General features: G+C 41.1%; 1 protein-coding gene across 2 annotated transcripts in view; it reads left to right on the top strand.

The window, feature by feature from the left end:
* Positions 1–281: 281 nt before the first annotated feature.
* Positions 282–21,655, top strand: part of BMP2K (BMP2 inducible kinase) — a 66,868-nt gene continuing 45,494 nt past the window's right edge. The window contains exon 1 of one of the 2 annotated variants that reach the window (XM_076337495.1): positions 282–444. In XM_076337495.1, coding sequence (XP_076193610.1) covers positions 282–444 — 163 coding nt within the window. Of the gene's footprint in view, positions 445–17,339; positions 17,362–21,655 lie in introns of those variants that run through there. The other variant, XM_076337496.1, reaches the window with a different exon arrangement.

Raw genomic sequence — 21,655 nt, forward strand, 5'->3', positions numbered from 1 at the left:
GAGCGGGCGTCGCTGCGGGCGCAGGGAGCCGGCGGTGGCGGGCGAGAGGGTGAGGAGAAGCGGGGCGGGGGCCGGGGCCGCGGCCGGCATGTGAACCGGGGCAGCCCCCTCCCTGCTCCGGCAGCCGCTGGGCAACGGCCGCCCCTCGCCTCAGACTCGCCGCGCGGCGCCGCCCGCCCGCCCGCCGGCGGCTTCTTCCTCGGCCGCCCCGCGCCGCGCGGGGCCGGGCAGCCGCCTGCGCCCGGCGTCCGTCCCGCGGGCCTGGCGGGGCCCCGCTCGCCATGAAGAAGTTTTCTCGGATGCCCAAGTCCGAGGGGAGCGGCGGCGGCGGGACGGCGTGCGGCGGCTCCGGCGGCGGGGGCGGCGGGGGGAGCGGCGTCGCCTTGGGCAAGGTGTTCGCCGTCGGACGCTACCAGGTCACCCCCGACGAGCTGCTGGCGGAAGGTAACGGGGGGGGACCGGGCCGTGCGAGATGCCCGTGGGACAGGGAGGGAGCGGCAGGGGCCGAGCGCGGCCGTGGGGCGAGGCGGGGGCCCGCTGCCCCGCTCCTCGCCGGGACGGGCTCCCCCTGCCTTTGCCAGCCGCTGGCTCGCTCTCTCCGTCCCTGAATAGCTGCTTACCCGCTGCGAGCCGGTTAAGGGGGTTTTGGGGTTTTTTTTTGGTTTCGACTGCTGGCTGGTGCCTGGGGCTCGTTAGGTGGCTTAGAGCTTCCTGGCATATTGTCGTCAGTAAACCGTTCTGAGGTGTCTGAGAGAGCGGCATGCTGCTGGTGGGGCTGGTGATTCACTGGGTCGGATCATTTGGGGTTGGCGACGGCGTGGCCGGTAACCGGCGCCTCAGAATAGGGCGGTTTAATCCTGTAGTAGGCTTTTGCCGGCTAATCTGAAAAAACCCAAAAAATAAAAACCGTCATTTTCCTTGCTGGAATGCAGTAGATTTCTGGCAGGGTCACGAGTGAAGTTGCAGTGCTAGCAACTTCTGCTGTAGAGAATCGCTGTCCGCCCCTTGTTGCAGGGTGCTTTGACTTCTAATTCTTGTCGTTAACTGGCGCTTTATGGCGTTGGACCTCTGTTGGGTCTTAAAGAAGAGTTGCGTGAATTCAGATAGTCGTAGGATTGGTTAGACTTTGTTAGCTGTACGACTTTAATAGACGCTGGCATGGGCCGTCATCAAAACAGCCATGGTGGAGTTTTACTCTGTGTGTGTGCGGGGGAAACAGTGCAGTATTGGTCTGTCATAGTTGGTGGCAGCTGATGTTGTAATGTATAAAGTGTAATTCACTTCCTAGGTCACTGAGCACAGGGCTAGTCCTGTATACTTCGTAGTTACTGAATTTCGCAGTGCTACAACACACCGCTTTGGATGTTGTGGGCAAAATAACTTATCTTTGTCTTTTTTTATGTTTGTGTATTGCTTCAACTAGTTTATGCATAAATGTACTAGTAAACTTTCATTGATTATGTGGATTTCTTGATGAGGATTTAAGATGCGGTTTTAACAAGTACATGCAGATACTATTACTGTTTAAAATAGAAACGTATAGGTGGTACTTAAATTTTCACTGCTATCTAGAAAAAGTTTTAGTAGAATAGTGGAGTTGATACTTAATATTTAGAACGCAATATTTCGTCTTTGGCTTATGGAAAAGAGGTCAGGGCATAGCCAACTGCATACCTGGTCGTCTAAAATATGAGTGGTCCTTGCTGAGAGCTCCTTCAAAGTCGTCGTGGTCTGACAGAAGGTCATTTCTCTGCAGGGCTGGTTGCAGGATAGAGACTTCTTAAAAAAAATTATGTAAATAGGCTCCTGAACAAATTGAGGAGGTAACACAAAAACCATAGATGTAGTGGAAAGGAGAAAAGTCGCATGGTGCTTGGTTCAGTTTAGTTTATTATTGAAAATTTTCTCATAATGTGTCATTTTGAGAGTGACTATAGATCACGATTTTTATTCTTTTTTTTTTCTGTAGCTTGCAGAAACAAATTCAAAGCCCTTAAGGGCTTTGGGGCAGGGGGAGTACTAATTTTAACAGTTGAGTGTTGTGCAAATTGGCTTCCTTAGTTTTAAGACTGAAATAGAAAGTTTTCTACAGCTTTTATGTGGTCTCTTAAATATGGATGCCTAGGACTAGAACGGGTAAGAGTCAGGGCAGTGTAAATCTGCTGCATCTTGGGAGGAGTCTTCAAAGCCAGCAGCAGAGCTATTCAGTAGGGAGGACCCAAAAAGGCTTAGAGGAGAAGAAAGTAGCAGGTGGCGTAACTGCATGGTTGGGGTAGTAGGGAAGGGAGGGAGCCGGGGGAATGATACTCATACAAGGCCTCTGACTGTCGGGAAGCAGCTGGGTTAACAGTGCGTGTGTGTGTGGGGAGCAGATGTGTGCCCTGTGGTGACTGGTGAGAAGGTCACTGTGACTAAGTGTTCAAGTGGCATGCCGGTACTCCTAACTGACCGCAATAGTTTATGAATGAAAAAGTTGCTTTTTATCTAGGAATTACTTCTTGACTGTCAGGTTTTCCCTTGGCTTAGTAACAATTCATATGAAGTAATTGTATGTTATTGGTGTTATATCAGTCATATTGCAATCTATTATTAATACTTAACACTTTATAAATCCCCTGCTTAATAATCCTTCCCCTCACGGGGCAGGGGAGAAGAAACTTTTTTTTTTTTCCCTGGTCCCTTTGCATGAGGCATTTTTTTCTCCTTTCATTTTCTGAAACCTACTTTTATTGAGGGTCTTAGGCTTGTCAGGTAGTTCCTGTTACTCGGTGCTGATGAAATACCATTTACAAGTTAATTTAAGAGGCTCGTATCAGTTTTAGGTCGTGTCAGGAAGCGTTGTTGATGAGTTAATGAATGTAATGAACATAACAAGCCTATTTCAGAATGGATATATAATGTTATGTGAGCGGTGGTGTGGTATAGATAAGCTTTTTTGCTAGCTATTAGAATTAATAGCATTATATGTCTATCAGATTGAAACTGTTAAAACACACACACACACACCCCTCCTCCAAATTTTGCATCTGAGTTGTCTTGGGTAGCTAGCTCTTGGTTTTGCAAAGGATTTAAGCTCCCGGTAACGAGAGCGAGTGGCAGTAGTGATGCCAAAAGGCTCCAGTTGGATCTACCTTGTTAGGCTGCAGTAATGAATCTTTGGTAGATTTCCTGTGTTGATGCAGATGTTGCCCGCAAAACACTTTTCTGTAGTCTTGGACAATATTGTTTTATTGCAGTGTTTTAAAGGCAGAAGTATGTAGCATTGTAATCTAGTTCCTTTGCATAAATATGTATAATGCTATCTGAAGCAACTGCATCCTTTTGTAGTAAAGTAGGTGTAAAGGTTGAAGTGCTGTAGTTAGTAGGCTGTTTGATGGTTTCTTTTGTTATAAACACACCTCTCCTGGTGACTTCTTAGCCTTCATAACCCAATGGTCAGTATGTCGTTGGATGGAGGTATTTGTTTTTAAGGTTTATTTCTCAGAGATAGGGGGGAAAAAACAATCAATTTGGGTTAAGGTTTGATGTAGAAAATGAGTTCCTATCCATTTTGAAGGGATGGTAGAAGTATGTGGAATAAATGACTGATACAGGCAGAGTGAAGGCCTCCTCTTTATATCTCTTTGTTGAACAAGAGTATGTGCAATGCAGCTGAAGTTTGGAAAATGAAGTCTGACAAAAATGTGGAAAAATCTCTGTTCAGAGTTGCAGATGGTGCGCAGGGAATTCTAGTTATGGTGACTGCAATATTGAGAAAGACTTCCTAGTTCACGAATTGCAGCAAACTGGATGTGACAAAGTATGAAACATAGTTTTAAATTGATCTCAAATGTCAATGCAAAACAGTTCATGTTGTGATGAGTGAAAAGGAAAGTAAAAATTGGCAACTTCCCAAAACATGTTTGGTTTATGTAAGGAGGGGGTAGAAAGTTGTGGCTTGACATGGGGATAATACTACTTCATTGTTTGCATTGACTTAAACAGAAAGGAGTTATTGCAGTCTAAGAACTGCGGTAAAACTAATTTTTCTGGGGACTGTAAGGGTAGGTATTGGAAGATACTGGGTTGTCTTACTGTCTTGATTGCTTGGCAGGACTCGGGGGTGTTTGAACTGAGTAAATAAAGACTTTTCCAGGTTTGAAGTTGTTTTTGGACTATGAGCAGACCAAAGTTGGCATGGTAAGTGTTGTGTTGAAATTTAGTATGTGGGTATGTTTTTAAAAAGCAAGCAGAGACAGTTATGGATGGTTTTAAAAAAAAAATAAAATAAAAAAAAGGAGACTGTACATGAAATGTGCAGTGGATTCTCAAGCTTCACTCTCAAAAAGGACTGACTGGCTTGGTTTTGAAGCTAATTTGTGGGGCATGGCAAGACCATCATCGTACTGCTTTCATTGTTTCCTATTCAGAATTGGTTAATGGCATCATGGGGTATATGCTGTTGCATCTTATTAAAAAAAATAGTAATGTGTAGTGTTTTTCCCCCCTGTGGTACAGCTAAAGAACTGTCATCCAGTGTCCTGAATGTCTTGATCTGGTGTCTAAAAGTACCGCAGTTTCAAGGGGTTCTTCAGGCTGGTTGTTATCCTGTTGTCCAGGACAATTAGTACCATATCTGGATGCTTACTGATTTCTCAATTAGACTGTTTTTAGTCCGACAGAGAAATGGGGTAGCTCCACGTCAGGCAGTAGTCCCCTGTTGTTTGTCCTCATCCTGACCCCCCCCACTTAACTTTAAGGGAACAGCCTATAGAGGCACTAAACATTTGTTCTGTTGGAAGTATTCCAGCAAAGAGGCAGAAATCCATACCTCATTCATTAAGCCAGAAGTGCTTCAACAAAAGGAGCTGGGACTTGGTCCCCTACTAAAAGAAGAAGGGAGGTGATTGAACTTAAAGCTTAGACCATCTGGGGTTTATACTTTTCAGAGAAGGTGAGAGGGTTGGAGCTTGCATGTTCTGATGGGCTACTCTTGTGATAAAAGCATTATGTGGCTAGCAGGTGGTTGTAAACTTATATAGTGGGCCAGTGCTACTAGACTTGGAGTCATCTTAAGGGAAGAACCTTGAATTAAATGAAGTAGTGTCCTAGAAAGAAGCATGAGGGTTTTTTTTGTTTTGGTTTTTTTTGTCGCATACTGGGAATGCTAATCTGGCTGTGGGTCAGCCTTACTGAACTGGATTTCACAGGATGATCCAATAATTACCGTTTGCCTATGTGCAGGATGTTAACCCTAGTTACAGATGAGGAATGTCTTAGTGTGCTGTGAATACAGCACAAGTGCCCCTGAAAACCTTGGTTTTTGGAAAGGACTAGGCTGACTGTATTTGGAGGAAGCAAAACTCTCTTGTTTTTATTTCCGTACAGTTTTTTCCATTTTAACCCACCCACCAGCATTGCTTACGAAAGTGGAGGTGAAATGCTAGAGGCTTACACAGAAGAAACTGGGTAATACCCTGTGCAGCTTGCTCCTAGAAGTACCCAAACTGGATGTAAAGTAGTGGTAGGTAGTGTCGCTGTGTTTAGAAAAGCAATAGGCTGCTCTTCAACTTTTCTGTGTCTTGAAACTTTGGATAGGAGGGGTTGAACATGACTCACTACTGCTCTTGTGCTGTAACTTTCTCTATTTCCTTTGCCCTAGTGTATGTGGAAAGAAGTTGTGTGATAGCGGTTCTACTGGTTTGGTTTTTTTTTTAATCATTCTAGCTGATAAAATGGTGAGTTTGGAGCTGTGTGGTGTTCAGCTTTCTGGTACTGTATCTTAGGAAGCTGTTGTTTTTGTAAGTGACCTTATATCTAGGATTAGAGAGGCAGGGAAAAAGCCACTCAAGTAGTGATTGCTTTTAAGTTAATTAGTTAATATTTGTATAACACGGAAGGTTTCCTTCATTTGTTTAATATGACGGTTAAAGTATAGTTTTCTATGAAGAGGGACCTCTCAATAGGTAGGACAAGTAAAAACCTCAGATCTTCCCTTTATAAAATTGGAAAGTCGTTCTCCTTTCTTTTATAATCCATCTCACGCTGCAACCTCTTGGAGTCATTACTGGCAAACTAGTGAAGGAACGAGCTTCTTGCAAGCTCTACCGTCGTACTTAAATTGAGCGTGCAGTCTTTGCAAGTACTCGATGACACTTATTACTGAGTTGGTCTTTTATTTTCATACTGTTCCAGTCGAGGCTTAAGAAAACTAGCACCTTGATGGAGAGGAATCCAAAGTCCTGTCTTGTGGTATCTTGTGCTGTGTGTTTGTAGATTGTCATGCTGTTTAATTGTCAGCACAAGTGTCTTTTCCTGGAGGTTTTTCTTCAATTAGTTGTCTAAGGGAAGAAGGGGAGTCTTAAAATTTGATCAACATCACGGCTGTCTGTGGTAAAGGTTGAATCTCTTATTGTTCAGAAGGGAGGTGTAATAAGTTATTTTTAAAACCAGTCCTAAAATTAGGATGGTTTTGAAAGTTTTGTTGTGGGTGGTTTTTTTTTCTACCTTATGTGTCTTAGCAATAGCAGTTCAATTAGTAATCCAAATAGATGAACTTCCTGATATGCATAAGGTTCTTCTTGCCCTTTTAGGATGCTTTGTTAAGCCCCGTTTCAATTAACCTTTCATACCCTGATTTTTAGGTCTTTAGGGTAAGTTATCTTGGGGATTTGCAACTCGGGCAGCTGCTATAAATTCTTAAGCGTGCTGCTGTACAGCATACACTGCTTTCTCTTCCGTGAAGATGTGGCTCGTTTGTTGTGCTTTGTTCTGAAGAGGCAAATAGAGTGAAGCACCATTGTAATGGATCTGTTAACTTTAGCACTTCAAAGTGTTTAAATGTGGTGTGGACCAACTTTTTAACTCTGAGATTCTGATTGTACAGTGGGAGAGCTTATTTTTGTGCCAGGTGTTACCAGTATAGCTGGTGCAGGGTCACTTATGTCATGACTACGTGGCAAGCTGACATGTTCATTACTGGCTTTTTTATTAGTCTAGTGGTTATGTAGCACGTGACTTGCTGCTCTTTTCAGTAGCTACTGTTTTATTTTCAGCTGGAATCTAGTTCAGTTGTCCAGGTGGATTATGAGCTGGAAGGTTTTCTGGAAAGCTAACTTGTGGAATTTGAGTTGGGATCGGTCATGTCGATTTTTTTCAGAGTGTAACATTACTGAATCTACGTTCACACGTGACTGTAAAGGTCAGGCCTGTTACTCTGTCTCAAACAGTTTTGCTTTGCTAATATTTGAGTAGCAGAAACGGTTTGTTCGAGTTCAAAAGATAAAATGAGAAAAAAGCAGCATGAGTACTTGAAACTTTCTGATTTTCATTTTTGGCTAAGAGAATAGTATAACATACGTGAGGTTCTTGCACAGTCCCAATAATAGGCATGGCTGCCTTACTTCAAGTGTAGCTTCAGAATGGCAGGTGGTGAGATGCGGAACCAAGTTTTGATCTCTGGGTAATGAAAGATAGGGAGCCTGTGCTGTAGTTCTTGGGGTTTATCTTCGGGCTTTTCAAGCCTAGTGAAGGCAGCTAACAACTTGAAACAAGAGCATTGTTTTGCCTATTACAGGATGTAGCTGTATTCTGTGTATTGAAGAAGAAAATAAACCGGGAAGCAGTTTGGGTTTTTACATCTGATTGTAGTCTTACGTGAATATGCAGGTAAAAAATCTTTTTGTGTAACAGGGCGCACAAAATGAATGTTTTAACTTCAGTTTTGTTAGTCAGGTGACTAGTGTGCTGACTGAACTTTGGTGGTACTTTGGGAGAGCAGTTGTTCTCACTGTACTCACCAGAGCTGTTGTGTGCCTCTCATGTAGATGGAGAAATTAACAGGTTAGGAAACATCTGTAAGCTGACAAAGGTATCTATTGTACGGCTAAGACCAAGTTCAGCTCTTACAGATGTGTGGTGGTCTAATGCTCTTCGATTGTCAAGTTACTAGTCTTTGCATCCCCTAAGGACACTCCTTAATGCATTGCATGAACGTGTAATATTATGCCTCTGTTAACTGTGCATAATTGTTCTGTTCTTCTTCAAGAAGGTTATCAATTTAACTTTTGTGTGCCCAGAAGTAGTTAAATCCTGAGCAAGTACTTTGGAATCTAGTAATTCTGAGCTAAGTTTTTGGCATAATGGCCAACAGTCAGATGGTTATATAGGAGAAGCAACTTTACTTGTAGCAGTGTCATGTTAATATGATGCACAAATTCAAGGCATCTTTCCTTTGCCAAATTTTGACGAAATACAGATGTAACAAATGTATGTGCCATCTACTTGCTTTTTTTTCTTGCAGATGTGTTTTGATTAAGTATGCTAGTTACAGTTGTCGTAAAAGGAGGTGTACATGTGCTGGTGTTTTTACTATGATACTCCTGGACACCCTCAAAGGGTAAGGCAGTCTGTAGTAACAGAGGATATATTAGCTTTATGAAAGATTTGGCCTAGCTTTAAAAGAAGCTGCGCAGGATGTTATTGTGGGTGTTTTGTTTGTTCAGCTGAAAGGTTTTTTTCCTTTTTTATTAAATCTCAGTATTTTGCCTGTCAACATAGAAAAGAAAAACTTTGTTAGTTAATAAAAGTAGAATTTATTTTCAGACAGGTGTTAACTAGAAACCAGTGATTCTAGGAAGAGTATGTTTATTTCTCTGGGCTTTTGTTAGTGTAATATCAGAGCTGTCAGTCATTAACTACTATGTTATGCATATGGAAGTATTTGTACGGTTCTTCTATGCGTGGAGAACTGCAGTTAATGCCAGAGGTGGGACTCGGTCTCTACGGAGCAGCGTAATTACAGGCTTACTTTCCTTTTGCATCTGGGAAGAATGAGCGTGCTTTAATATATACATGTTAACTATGTGAATTTAGACATCTTTCTAGCTGTAGATATTTGTTTGTTTTAGCTGTAAATGTGTGCACACATGCTGTCTGATGAACGTCTCAATTATAGCTAAACAGATTTCACCTCAGGTTCAGAGGAAAAGTGTTTGAGGTAATCAATTAGGTTGTGCTTCTTGTCTCTGGTGTTGTTTTGGTTTACAGGGTTCTTTTTAAGCCTCCATTCTTGAAACTGTTTAATTTCTTAACCTTGGGCTATATTTTACTTGTTGTGGCTATTTTTTGCCTCCATAATAGTCTAGGTAAGTGGATTACCACAGTCGAATGAATAGCTCTTCATAAGCAGAGCTGTGTTAACTGACACTATGAATGCTCTATGCCTGCCAAAATGTGGAGTGTAAGAGTGTCAGGTAACAGGTGGTTCTAGTAAACAAATTCTATTCTGCATTTGGGGCTAACCAGGAACACAGACATGGTCAATCACCTAATTGTAACTTGATTGCTTGAGATGCTGTCCTTTTCCTAAGAAATTGTTAGATTTGCAGGCACCTGTTTTGGAATGGAAGTTTTTCCTCATGTGTTTTTATAGGTTTATCTTAAAAGCTGTTAATATACTGGATGAACAGCTGCTTCCTGAAATGTTGGGAATATTTGCCTATTGCAAATACGTTAAGCTGAAAGTCTGAGGCTAGTTTGCAGAACGCAGTGATGCTAAGCAGCAGTACACTGACGCAGCTCATGTCATCTCTAGTCTGTCGTTCTGCTGCGGTAGAGATGGCTTGTCCTGTATTTTCCTCTCCAGCTTAAGAAGTTAAGCAGTGAGCGTGAAGCCCCCGTTCCCTTGAAGGGCTAGGTTCTGGTTTTTCTCTTCATCATTGTCTAGCTGCTGACAAGGAAGGAAGATGAATTCCTCTTCTCCTGCTTTCCTGGTTGTCTTGGGAATGGATTTCAGTCCCTTGAGTGTTTGTCTACTGATTAAGAAGGTAGGAACCTTTCCCTTCCTCTGCTCTGATTAATGGGTTCCTTGCTCATGCTTGTCTAGATTAGTTACTTTTTACTAGTAGCAGTGGGATGTCTTGGATATGGGTGGGGTCAGTTGTGAAACTGGGTCTCTGAACAGAAGCGGGGTGGAGGAAAATGCACAGGAAAGTACAGGTTAATGACTAGAAATAAAAAAAGTAACTTGATCCTAGGGGTCTGTTTTAATTAAGTAGGGAATATTTCTTTGGGTTTGAGTAGCAAAAGACATGCTGCTTTGTTCCTGAGCAACATGAACACAGGTGTTACGAAACATTAAGTCTGTGTTGTGGAACTGAAAAATAGCTAACTTAGAGTGTTCTCCCTGTAAAGGCATGAGAGTCTTTTCTTAGCCTTGATTCTAGGTTACGTCTGCCTTGCTACTTCTGATGCAAATGGTAAAAATACTGAAGAAATGATCATACAGACTCATGTGAGAGTGAACACCTCTTAGGTTTTTTTTTGTCTTGCTCTTCAAGCAGTGTCAAAGCTGGTATTGATCTGAAGAACATAGCATCCCCTTAGGGAGAGTCATTATTCCGCAGATGGAGAAACAAAAGATGAAGGGATTTGCCCCAAGTCATACAACAAGTCTGTACAGGAGGTATGGGTAGAGTTTTGAACGTCCTGTCTCTGTGGTAGTTTCTTCCTTTTCACTTCGGTAATACGCTATGCCTTGATTGCCATGTACTAAACTAGGAAAGCAATTCTGATATTCCAGGACTTGAGGAGATGTTATTTGGAATAATGTATATGTTGGGCTTCCTTCCAAACTTGCACATTATTTTAATGGATGAATTTGTTCCTGTGGCGCCTGGAAAATTTAATGCACGAGTCTCTAAGAGTTATGGACTAATATATAGGAATGGTCCAATTCTTGGTTTAATTCCTGTTCTGTTGTAATGACTCATTTTACTTATTTTTTTTAATTTGTTGTTTGAACTGTGATTTCTGTGTTTGCATCTTGTCTTTCAGTAGCAGTTCTAATGAGTTATTGCAGCATTTTGCCACTTTTCTTATGAAACAAAAAATAGTTTTACAAGTCAGTGATTAATATGATATGTTCCTACGTTCTTTTGCAACTCCTGTAGATTGAAAAACTGAACATGCTTTTATTTAGAGAAATTGCTGCTAAACAATTTTTTTTCTCTTTTGTTTTGGATAATTACTAAATTACTTCTGTGAACCTGTGAAAGTGGTGTTTCTTTGGAGAGAGAAGCTATGGAGTAAGAAAGCTTGGAGCTAATCTTCATCTAACTGCTAAAGGTGAATGGGCTTGGTCTGTGCTGTTTAAGAACTCTGACAGAGCCAAGTGCTCTTTGGAATTGCAGCGGTGTAAACACAGGAGAAGGTGATTCCTCTTAGTACTTTGGTTTCGAACTTGATGTCTTGCATACAGAGCAAATAGATCATTAAAGAATATAAGGGACTTAATTACTCTGCTGACACATGTATAACGACCTGCCTTGAATATAGTATGTGTTCCATGAGACAAGAATAGGAAGGGGGAATGAAATTTGTTGTGTCAGTGTTAGACATGGGATCAGTTCTATTTTGTGCATGACATGCAGGAAAACAAACTTTTTGGAAAAAAAGGAAATGAAGTAATGGTGTTCTTGGGAGCCCTGCTGTCTCTCCATAGAGCTCAGTAGCACGGTCTGTGTCTCTAGAGGTGAGACCTTCACCTTGAGTTCAGTTTAGATATCACTTATGTAGTATCACTTGGCTTTTACTTAGTGAGAACTCATGAAAGCAGCAGGAGGATTATTGGTTCTCCGAATGAGCTATCCAGAGATTTCTTAGGCACTCTGAAGATAGAAAAGAAAGCTTATATTGTTACGGTAATTTAAAAAGCAGTGTAACCATACAGGAACTCATCAAAAGAAAACAGTGTGCTGCATCTAATTTGGTTTAGTCATATAGACGTCTTTGAGTTCCTCCAATCTTGGTTTGAATTTACAGTATTACCTTCCCAGCTTTGTGCTTTCTTGAAATGGTTGATTGTCTCTATCAAACGGACTATTTTACTTCTTCCTTTTGACTTGCTGTTCTGTTAAGTTGACATGGAATTGTATAGCTGCATTTGTAAGAGGAAGTTTTTGTTGAAGGACATCTTTGGGTTTAGGTGGTTACGGTTAGGGTCCTAACGCTTTCATTTTTTGAGACTAACCTAAAAACACGCGGGCTTCCAGACTGGTTCATTTAATGAATGATTGCCTTGTTCAGAGATACCACTGTTGACTGACTCTTCCTTGACACGCAGTAGATGTATGTAAGGTATTAAATGATTTTGATAATCTTGACTCTGTTACTCAGAATCCTGTTGCCATTGCAGCATAGCTTGTTCATTTAAAATGATCAAGCTGCTTATACTGTTTAGAAGTTTCCATGTCTCTTCTTAAATGGTCAAATGTCACAGTGTGAAGTTTGAAAGTATTATTACTGAATGAATCCTAATCATAAAAGTGATGTAAAATAATTCAGGTAGCAGTCTTAATAAAGAGATGCTTTGTATGCAAATGGAAGTATTCAAATTCATTCAACATCTACCAGATAGAGCTTTAAGAACTGCCTGCCTCAATGTGGGTGCCAAGGAAATATTATTACCTAAAATATTTTTTAAATCCTTTTTATTGGTATAAGCAGGATGAATCTCAGATATTTTGCTCTTAAGAAGGTTTATTGGTCCCCTGTTGTTCATATGCCAGATAGACCTATATCTGCTTCTTTGCTATGGTCAGAGTTTAAACGTATACAAGTATTTGCAGGCAGCTAAAGAAGATAAGGTGAGTTAATGAAAATCCTTATGTTGATCGCCTCAAATATTCATATCGGGTATTCCTAACAACTAATTCCAGCCATTTAATCCAGTTTTGATCATGCTTATGTATGAAAAATGGTCAATGAACTCACTGGTGATTACACTGGGATGTGAAGATGTGAGTGAGACTAGGTAAACTCTTTCTAGTGGTGAAGAGTTATGTGTTTCATATTGCTAATTTACTGTGTGTATGATGCCTTAGAAAAATGGTAAACCAGAGAATCTTCCTGTGACGTCTGCCTTAGTCTGAAATGCTTCTAGCATTATGAATGGCTTGGTTTATCTCTGCATGGCCTGGTGACTCTTTTGTTTCTGTTGCAAGGAAAGGTGGCACTTCTCCAAGATGCTGTAGAACTAGCCGTTTTGCTGAAGCTGGGAACCTTATGCGTTGCCTTGTTTCTGTGCCATGGTAGCTTTGTGGTATTCAGTGGGTGAGTTATTCATGTGTGACGTTACAGATCCATTCTCTGACTTTCTCCGCTTTGGATGCTTAGGCTTGCATATTGAAATCACAATTAAAATAGTGATTTCAAGGAAAATGAAAGACAAACTACAGAGCAAATGAGTTAGTTAAAGAAAAGGTGTTTGTTTTTTTTCTTTAAGTGGCTGGTAACCATTCAGTATAAAAATGGAGTTAAGTTCTATAAAAGTTGTGTATTAGGTATAAAATGTATCTGTACCCGCTGGTTTAACCGTTCTGTAACTGTTTTATTTCGACGCTTGTTTATTATATTGGAGTTAAAATCAAGTTTTTTTTTTAAATAAACTGTTCTGTGCATTAAAAATGCTTAGCAAATGACATTTGAAATCAATCTATAAAATGAATTGAATTCATGGTTCTATTGATCATAGCCTCAGCGTTGTAGGATGAGGAACTTCATTTTCCTGTCTAGTCTATATTCACAGGTAATGTCATCGTCCTGCTTTTCAAACTCCCTCTGTTTTCAGTTCAGAGTACGCTACAGATGGAGCTGAATTCAGTGAACAAAGTCGGGAGGGATGGGGGAAAAAAATCTTCCCACATGTTGAAGATGCAACTACTGCTAACAGCTTTTTTGGTGTGTAATTTTTTTTTTTCCTACTGTGCTAGCGGATGCTCGTTACAGATGTCTTATCAATGTCTTGGACAAGTTGAGAAGCTTTCTCGTGAAAAGTTGGTCAGGAAGCACATCCTGCCTAAAGGCGTCACCTTGGTTACGTCTTGAGTAACATGATATGTCTAGCGTACTAAAGTTTGAGAGACTAGAGGTTTAATGGCACAGTGAAATGGAATTGAATTAACTGTTCTGGCCTAGATTACACAGCATAATCCCTTATATAAATGTTTAGTCAACCGCCTTGACCTTGGCCAAAAAGAATACAGTGTCTAGGTTGGTTAGTAGGGTTCTGTTGTGTGGGTTTCTATTTGTTCTTGAAACTTACTGTTCGGAAAGGGAAGCATCAGTGACGTGAAGCTCTGTGTCTTGGAGAAAAATCTTGCTTGTTCCTGCAAACAGCTGTCACTCTTGACAAGTGTTTCTTGGCTTTGGAAATGTGGATTGTGTTTCTTGAACTCCTATCTCTTATTTTTTTCTTTAATTCCATAACTGGTTTATGCCAGCTAGGGAGATTCTAAAAATGCCAAGTTAGTAAAGGATGCTATTGTGAGTGTTGTAATGCACTGTGGATGGGGAACTCAACAGCAATACTCGACATAATTTTGTAGGCCTGTACAAAGGAAACTCACTTTAAGAATGCTGACCTGCTCTATAAAGAGAAAGCGTGTTTGTTTAAGTATACTGGGATGTGCAAGAAGTGCATTTGTAAAGGAAGAATGAGTTTGAAGAAAATAAATGGATTGGTTGCATTACTGTGTATCTCAAAAGTAAAAATCGTCTGAAGATCCTTGCGTTGTTGGAAGAGTGTCTTGTTCCCGGGTTGGAAGATGGTTCCATGAGCACTGAACTAGAAGATGTCGAACTGAATGCTGTATTGCTTTTGTTACTCATGTGCCTGTAAGCAAATTGTTGTACTGTCTTTGTACAGTAAAGGGCATAAGATAACTCTGATAACTGTGCGTTGTGCTGAAGTGTTTCCTGGTCCCCGCCAATGCCGGGAGCAGACCGGATTAGTCTCTTCAAACATAAATACTTGGACTGTTTCTGTGAGAAAAAAGCTCTCGTTCTTTTTATTAGAAAAACTACAGTACCCTTCCCTCTGTGTTACATTTAACTTCCATTTTTAGTAACTCAAATAGCAAGTGTCTGCATGACAGTGTAGGACTAGAGCTTTAAGAGTTGACTTTGTGAATGAAGCCCAGCGGATTGTGACTTGTTGCCAAATTTTACCATAATTTCCTACTTTCAGTTTCTGTTAGTATAGATAACGGACCCGTTTAATACTCTCCAGTAATTTCTATTACAGTGTGATTTCAGAATCTGCAGGTGAGAAGAGGTTAATGTTTTGATCTTAACAATCAATTAATTGAACTGTTGGTGATCTACTGGTCATGTTCTGTGCTCTCTTCATTATTGAGAGAAGGTAAGTATTAGTTGCCTTAAATACAAGAATCTGTTAAATACAGTTGTAGAGGTAAATGCATTAGGTTTTTTTTCAGTGAGTACCAAGAGGTGGTTGTAGCATAATATATGGAAGTAGTACAGTGGTTGTGACTAATTCTCAGGCAGCTTGATTTAAAATTGAAATGTAGAGATATTTTTCCTATTTCTTCTAATAAAAGTATGGGGTAAAGAAGGGATCAGTTTTACCGTAAGAAATATTATGTTTGTCTTAGGTGCATAAGATGTATTACTTATAGGGTGTATCAAATGCTTGCCTTTTTTTTTTAAGAGCTTTTTTTTTTTTGCCTTAGGGTTGTTGGTCTTAGATATTTTTTCCTTGAGAGAGAGGGATGTTGCCTGATAGAAGGGACGAGAGCAGAGTCTTTACAGAGGATAGGATTTTCAAAATTTAGAGAACTTCACCCAAACAGCTGCAATGTCTATCCATTGACTATTTCGGGCTTCCTTGCCGGTCCTTATGGGCCAGGAGGGAATGACGGCGTTGTCAGAGGTGATGGTTAAAAATTCCTGTTAAGGCTTTTTGATGAGTAGTAACTTCACTGCTGTGAGGAAAAATTGTTGAGGTCAATGCCATAGGAATACTTCTTGGGATTTAGAAGAAGAATAAGGTGCCGATTTGGGACGGATACTTTTAATGTTTCTCTGTATTCGATGCCCTCGTGTGTCTTACCTATTGCCTGTCCTGATGTGAGGCTATTTCCTGTCATTTCTGGGCAGTTTCCTGTAGCATATTGTGTAGCACTTTAATTTGCGTAGAGTTTAATTTGCGTAGAGTTTATTTCTTGCACTGTAGCAAGCTTTCGGGATCTTTGGTGACAAGAGAAAGTATAGTTGACATGTTGAAGTTACTAAGTATGTGAACTTTGGGGTTAAAACTTTACAACTGCTTCATGATAAAAATACTAGTACCTACTTGCGTCACTGGACTCTGTGGGGTTTGGTTATGACTGCACACTGTATCAGTTGATCTAGTTATTTTTAAATGGCTAAAAAATGGAGTGGTTTGTGCATTTGGCATTTGTATGTAACTGCTTCTCTCTTTCCCAGTAAGAACACCAGATTAATTAACTTATTTTTTTCTCACAGTTTGGTACCCGGGCATGTCTGGTACATAGGTGTTACTAAATGAGAAAACTTATCACAGAAGTCTATAGCAGACCTTAATTCATCTTTGCCAGAGCACCTAAGTAACTTGAAGTGTCTTGAATGCCCCAAGTAGTCTCAGGTGCTTATGTCAAAGCTTTTTGCAAAGTTGGACTGCAGTTGGTGCTAGGAGAAATAAAATGTGAGAGTGCCTGCTCATCGGCAGGGCTAACAGTTCAACTAGCAGGTAGAGGTATGCATAGCAGACCTGCTTTTTATGGGGTGTTCTGTTGGTATGCGATTCATAGCTGCTATTTGCACAGCGCTGCCTTAAGAGCAGATGCTGGTTTGAAGAAAGCAGTGCTTCTTGTCTAAACTAGCCCTGGTACTCAGATTGTTACACAGTGGGAATTTGTGTGGGCAGTGGGAAAAGGAACAATGGTATGTCCTTTGGAATGCATTGTCTGCATGCTTAAAATAAATAAATTAAAATAAATATTGAACTCCAAAATGCATGTGTGTAGAAATGGATTATTTTAAAAGTAGGGAGCTATTTCTGCTCTCGGATTTGGGAATGCTGAGCTCTTGAGCTTGCAGGCAACATCTATCAACTGTTTTTCTGGGTGGAGCTGTGTCTCAGAGCCATGACTCTCAAGTTCATGACTGAGACTTGTGGAACATGCTTTACTAAAAATATACACACGTGTGAGCATATATATAAAAATATATAAAAATGTGAATGTGTGTATATATATATGATTAGTGTCACTTAATACTGCCTTTATTCAGCAGGAAGGCCACTTTACAGTGTTTTCTGGCCATTGAGTATGCACAGGTGTTACGGCTTCGGTTGGCAGCTGTACAGCTAGGGTGGTGAGACACCTGATGTACGGCACCTTCCTGATAGCTGGAACGCTCTTGCTGAGCTCAGGGCTAGCAGTGACTGGTGCAGTGAGGCACCAGTGTAGGAGCGAATAAAGTGGTGGCACTGTACTGGGATGATGAAAACTGGATGACCTTCAACCTACGCTTTGGAAGTCTAGCATGCAACATGAGGTATGTACCAGTTGTTGCAGGAATTCTTGTTGTATTGCTGGGAAACTGATACCTTAAGTTCCTGTTAATATGTAGCTTCTCAACAATCATGCGGTGTTTTGAGTCTGATTAAAAATTTGCAAATGTTTGAGTAGTTTGCATTTTTAAGGTTTTGCTGTCACAGATAGAAATTTTGTTAGCTTGAAGAACTAAATAGTGTTCTCTATGCAAAACTCAAGTGTTTCTTGCGTATGCTTTTACTCTATCGCTCCCATAAATGTGCCTGCAATACCACATCTGTACTGACTAAGAGAAGACAGTGCCTCTGTGGAGGAAGGACTTGCTTCGTTACGGGAAGGAGGGAGTTTCAGATAATTTGAAGAAGTGCCCTGTAATTATCCTGATAGGATGACAATGAACATACGGCGTTATGGGCATTGTAGCAGTACACCACGAGAGAAGACATTGAGCAGCAGGATGTTAAGAGGGGCCTGTGTGGCACGATAGCAGTGTACCAGGATCACAGAAGTACTCTCGGAGCTCCAAGAATGTGCTGTGTTAGTTATATACTATGTGAAGATGTGATCAAAACAGAGCTGCAAGAAGTAGCTCTTGACATGGGTTTATGTGCAACTGTGGCAGAAAGGAGTTTACTCAAAATTCCTGGTAAAATAGCACATTGATGTGGTGCTTAACACTTACTGAAAAAGGGCCTTTCCCAGTGCTGTATACGGAAGTGCATGTGGGTATTAAGAGCTGTTTTTTCATGAGGTCATGCTTTTCTTGTGGAGAAGGACTACTTCTTTCCTAATTTTTTTCTTAAGCGTCCTGTTCTTTTGGACGCTGGCTTCTTTGGTGTCTTGGCACCTCATAAAGCTGTAGAGGTCAGAGTTGTTTTGTTTTCCGGCAAAGAGCATGTGCCTGAAACATTTAATGAGGCTTTACTGCTGTCCTTCATTATGGACTTGCAAGAAGGTTTTTATTTCTTCGTATTGCTTGGAGCCTATCTGCAGGGCATTCATGCTACTACTTTGAGAGGGACTGGTCGTCTTCTGTATTTTGAGTGGATTTGTAGTCCATAAAATGGCTCACGCTTGTACATTGGGCTTGCAAACTATAGTGCTCAGAAGACTATGCAATTTCAGGAGGTATGTAGCTTCTGAAGGAGGGGGTGTCTGGCCGCAGGTCAGTCTGGTTTTGGAAGATACTCGAGACATCTGGATGACTTCTGGCCCTAGAATTAACAGAGAGCAGATGTGTACGAAGTGATACAGGCAACAAGTGAGGCAGGGTAAGATAGCAGTGAAAGCATTGCTAAAGGCAGAAGTTAATTCAGAACACAGATGAATACACATAAATTGTTGTTGTATGTTAGATTATGTGAAATGCAAAAAAGCCAGATCTGGTACTTTAAAGAATATTAGCATGTGGATGGATAGCAATCCTGTTGCAAAGGTGGGGGGAAAAAGGGTTAGCAGCGTATGTGTGGGTAGGTGGGTCACTGGAAAATAATTTGCACTTCAACTTGTTTATCCAGCTTTGCGGAGAGAGGGACACAAGGCCATCTTGCTGGCCAAGGTCATATGAAGCTGAGAGCCAAACTTGAAAACTGATTTCAAATTAGAAATAAACTGTCCTTTAGGTTATTCGGCTTTATTAAGAACAACTTCACATAATGACTGTAAAGCCAGTTCTGGAACTGTGCCGTAATGGAGGCAGTCATGTTGGCCTTACAGCCCCTCTTAGGGCTCACAGCTCTAAGGGTTAGTTTTTTCAAAAACTGTCCTTTCTTTAACTCAAGATTATATTTAGTTGTTGAGAAAGTTAGTAAATATCTGTCCAGATTGTGTAGGTACATAAGAACATCTAGGATCTGTTGCTTCCCACATTTATTTATTCATTCATTTCAGGGTTCTGAAATGTACAGGAAAACTGGATCTAAATACTGTATCTGAAAGTACCCTTTTATATAACAATTAGCTTCATAAAAACTTAATTTTTGATTATTTATGTGTCTAAATGGAAATGGATGTTAACACTCGGCCACCTCTCCATAACAGCCAGGTTTTAATGCATTTGTAGAGAAGCTTTTATACCTTGCTGGCTTTGTGAGAGTGACTGTAGTAGCTACTGTTCCTGGTTCAGCATTTACAGGTGTGGATAGTGGTTATTGCGTATTACTATACAGATAAAATCCGTCTGCTCATGAAGTTCTGTGCTGTTTGTCTGAGACTTGAGTATATAGTCGAGTAGCTCACCAGTTGGAGGAACAACATTTGGTGCTTCACTGTGTTTTAATGGTATATTAAAAAAATCTTATTGTCTGTGTATCTAAAATATGCATAACGTTGTTCGGAATATCTTTGTTGATATTCTTCTCGTCTGTCTTCACAAAGTGGTTGTCAGCAGTCTGAAAGATGGTAAAGGTACTGGATGATTCTGCAGCCTTATTTTGTTCTACCTGAGTAAGCAAATAGGGTATTTTGAATTCTGACAGCTACACCGTTTCCTGGTTCGAGTTTCAGGAATGTAACATGGTAAAGCATAAACAGAACCTTGAGGCCCATGAAATTTTTCAAGGTTGATTTAAATATGCATAGGAAGAAAACAGACTAGAAAATGTGGCTGATGTAGAATTTCATTTAAAAAAATCCACAAAACCCCAAAACATTGCTAGTTAGCTTGTTAATGAGATCCCAAAAGTGCATGGTTAAGATGAAAGAAATGACCGTTCAGGGTAAGAAAGAGGTGTGAATTTCAACTTGTTGAGCTTTGTAATGAGTTTATCAGTCAAAGCTTCAGGGTTTTAATTCTGCTAAGTATCTACTGACTTAAATAACTGTAGATGCTATAGAAAGGCTTTTCAATAAGTATTTCAAGGAGAAGTGACTTGTGCAATATGACTGTCCTGTTTAACTTAGGTATTCAAGTCTTCGATGAGTTCGATGGAGCTAAAACACTGTAAGAGATTCAGCTCCTACAAGTCTTTTGTGGTTTAACCCCAGGCTCCAACTAAGCCCCACACAGCTGCTCGCTCGCTCCCCCCCTGCCCCAGTGGGATGGGGGAGAGAATCAGAAGGGCAGAAGTGAGAAAACTCGTGGGTTGAGATAAAGACAGTTTAACAGGCAAAGCAAAAGCCACGCACGCAAGCGAAGCAAAACAAGGAATTCATTCCCTCCTTCCCATGGGCAGGCAGGTGTTCAGCCATCTCCAGGAAAGCGGGGCTCCGTCACGCGTAACGGTTACTGGGGAAGACAAACACCGTCACTCCGAACGTGCCCCCCTTCCTCCTCTTCCCCCAGCTTTATATGCTGAGCGTGGCGTCATATGGTGCGGGATATCCCTTGGGTCAGCTGGGGTCAGCTGTCCCGGCCGTGTCCCCTCCCAGCTTCTTGCGCCCCCCCAGCCCGCTCGCTGGTGGGGTGGTGGGAGAGGCAGAAAAGGCCTTGAGGCTGTGTGAGCGCTGCTCAGCAGTGACGAAAACATCCCTGTGTTATCAACGCTGTTTCCAGCACCAATCCAAAACACAGCCTCATACTAGCTGCTAGGAAGAAATTCAGCTCTCTCCCAGCCAAAAGCAGTACAAAGTCTTAAATCTGGGAAAGGGGATAGAGATAATTTGATTCTAATGGTACAGCACACAATGAAAAGGACGTGTGTATTTTGAGGGGAAAATAGCATCTTGTTAGCTCTTTGAGGCAAGGACAGAGTAACAGAGATGAGTCTTGGCTGTGAGGCCCGCAGATGCGGTGCCTCATTGCTTCACGCTTAACAGCAGGCTGTGGAACGTTCTTAAAAGTTAATGGGGCCAATGCAGGTTGGATAAGTGCAGTGCTGTTGTCATCATGCAAAATGATACTTTTCTTGTTTTGCATACGAGTCTCTTCAGAACTGCAGTCAGTCCCATACTGAGGTCTTGAGTGCTGACTGTGTTACTTCCCCTGTGGTTTCCTTAGTTGCTTTTTCTGTGGCCTCTGAATTTATGTTTGAGTTGGTTCTTGAGGATGTGGAACAAAGGAGAAAAAATGGGGTTGTGGCATTATGCTCTCTGCCTATGCCTGGTAGCCTTATGTACTGTTGTCTTGAATATGTGAGTGGCAGTTTTTAGATGGTCTCTAAAATCATTTACTGACAAGTAAGCTGAAGGGTTTGCTACACTGAAATACTGAAATGGCTAAGGGAGGTGAGGTTCGTATAACTGTATTACTAAGCCTGTTGACAGCCTGAGCACATCTGCAATTTGCTAAGTTATTACATTTGGTCACTGTGCCCATTCTGTCAATTTTGAAACAAAGGTACTGTAAATTTTGGTGC

Source organism: Aptenodytes patagonicus, chromosome 4, assembly GCF_965638725.1.
Source record: "Aptenodytes patagonicus chromosome 4, bAptPat1.pri.cur, whole genome shotgun sequence".
Lineage (NCBI taxonomy): Eukaryota > Metazoa > Chordata > Aves > Sphenisciformes > Spheniscidae > Aptenodytes > Aptenodytes patagonicus.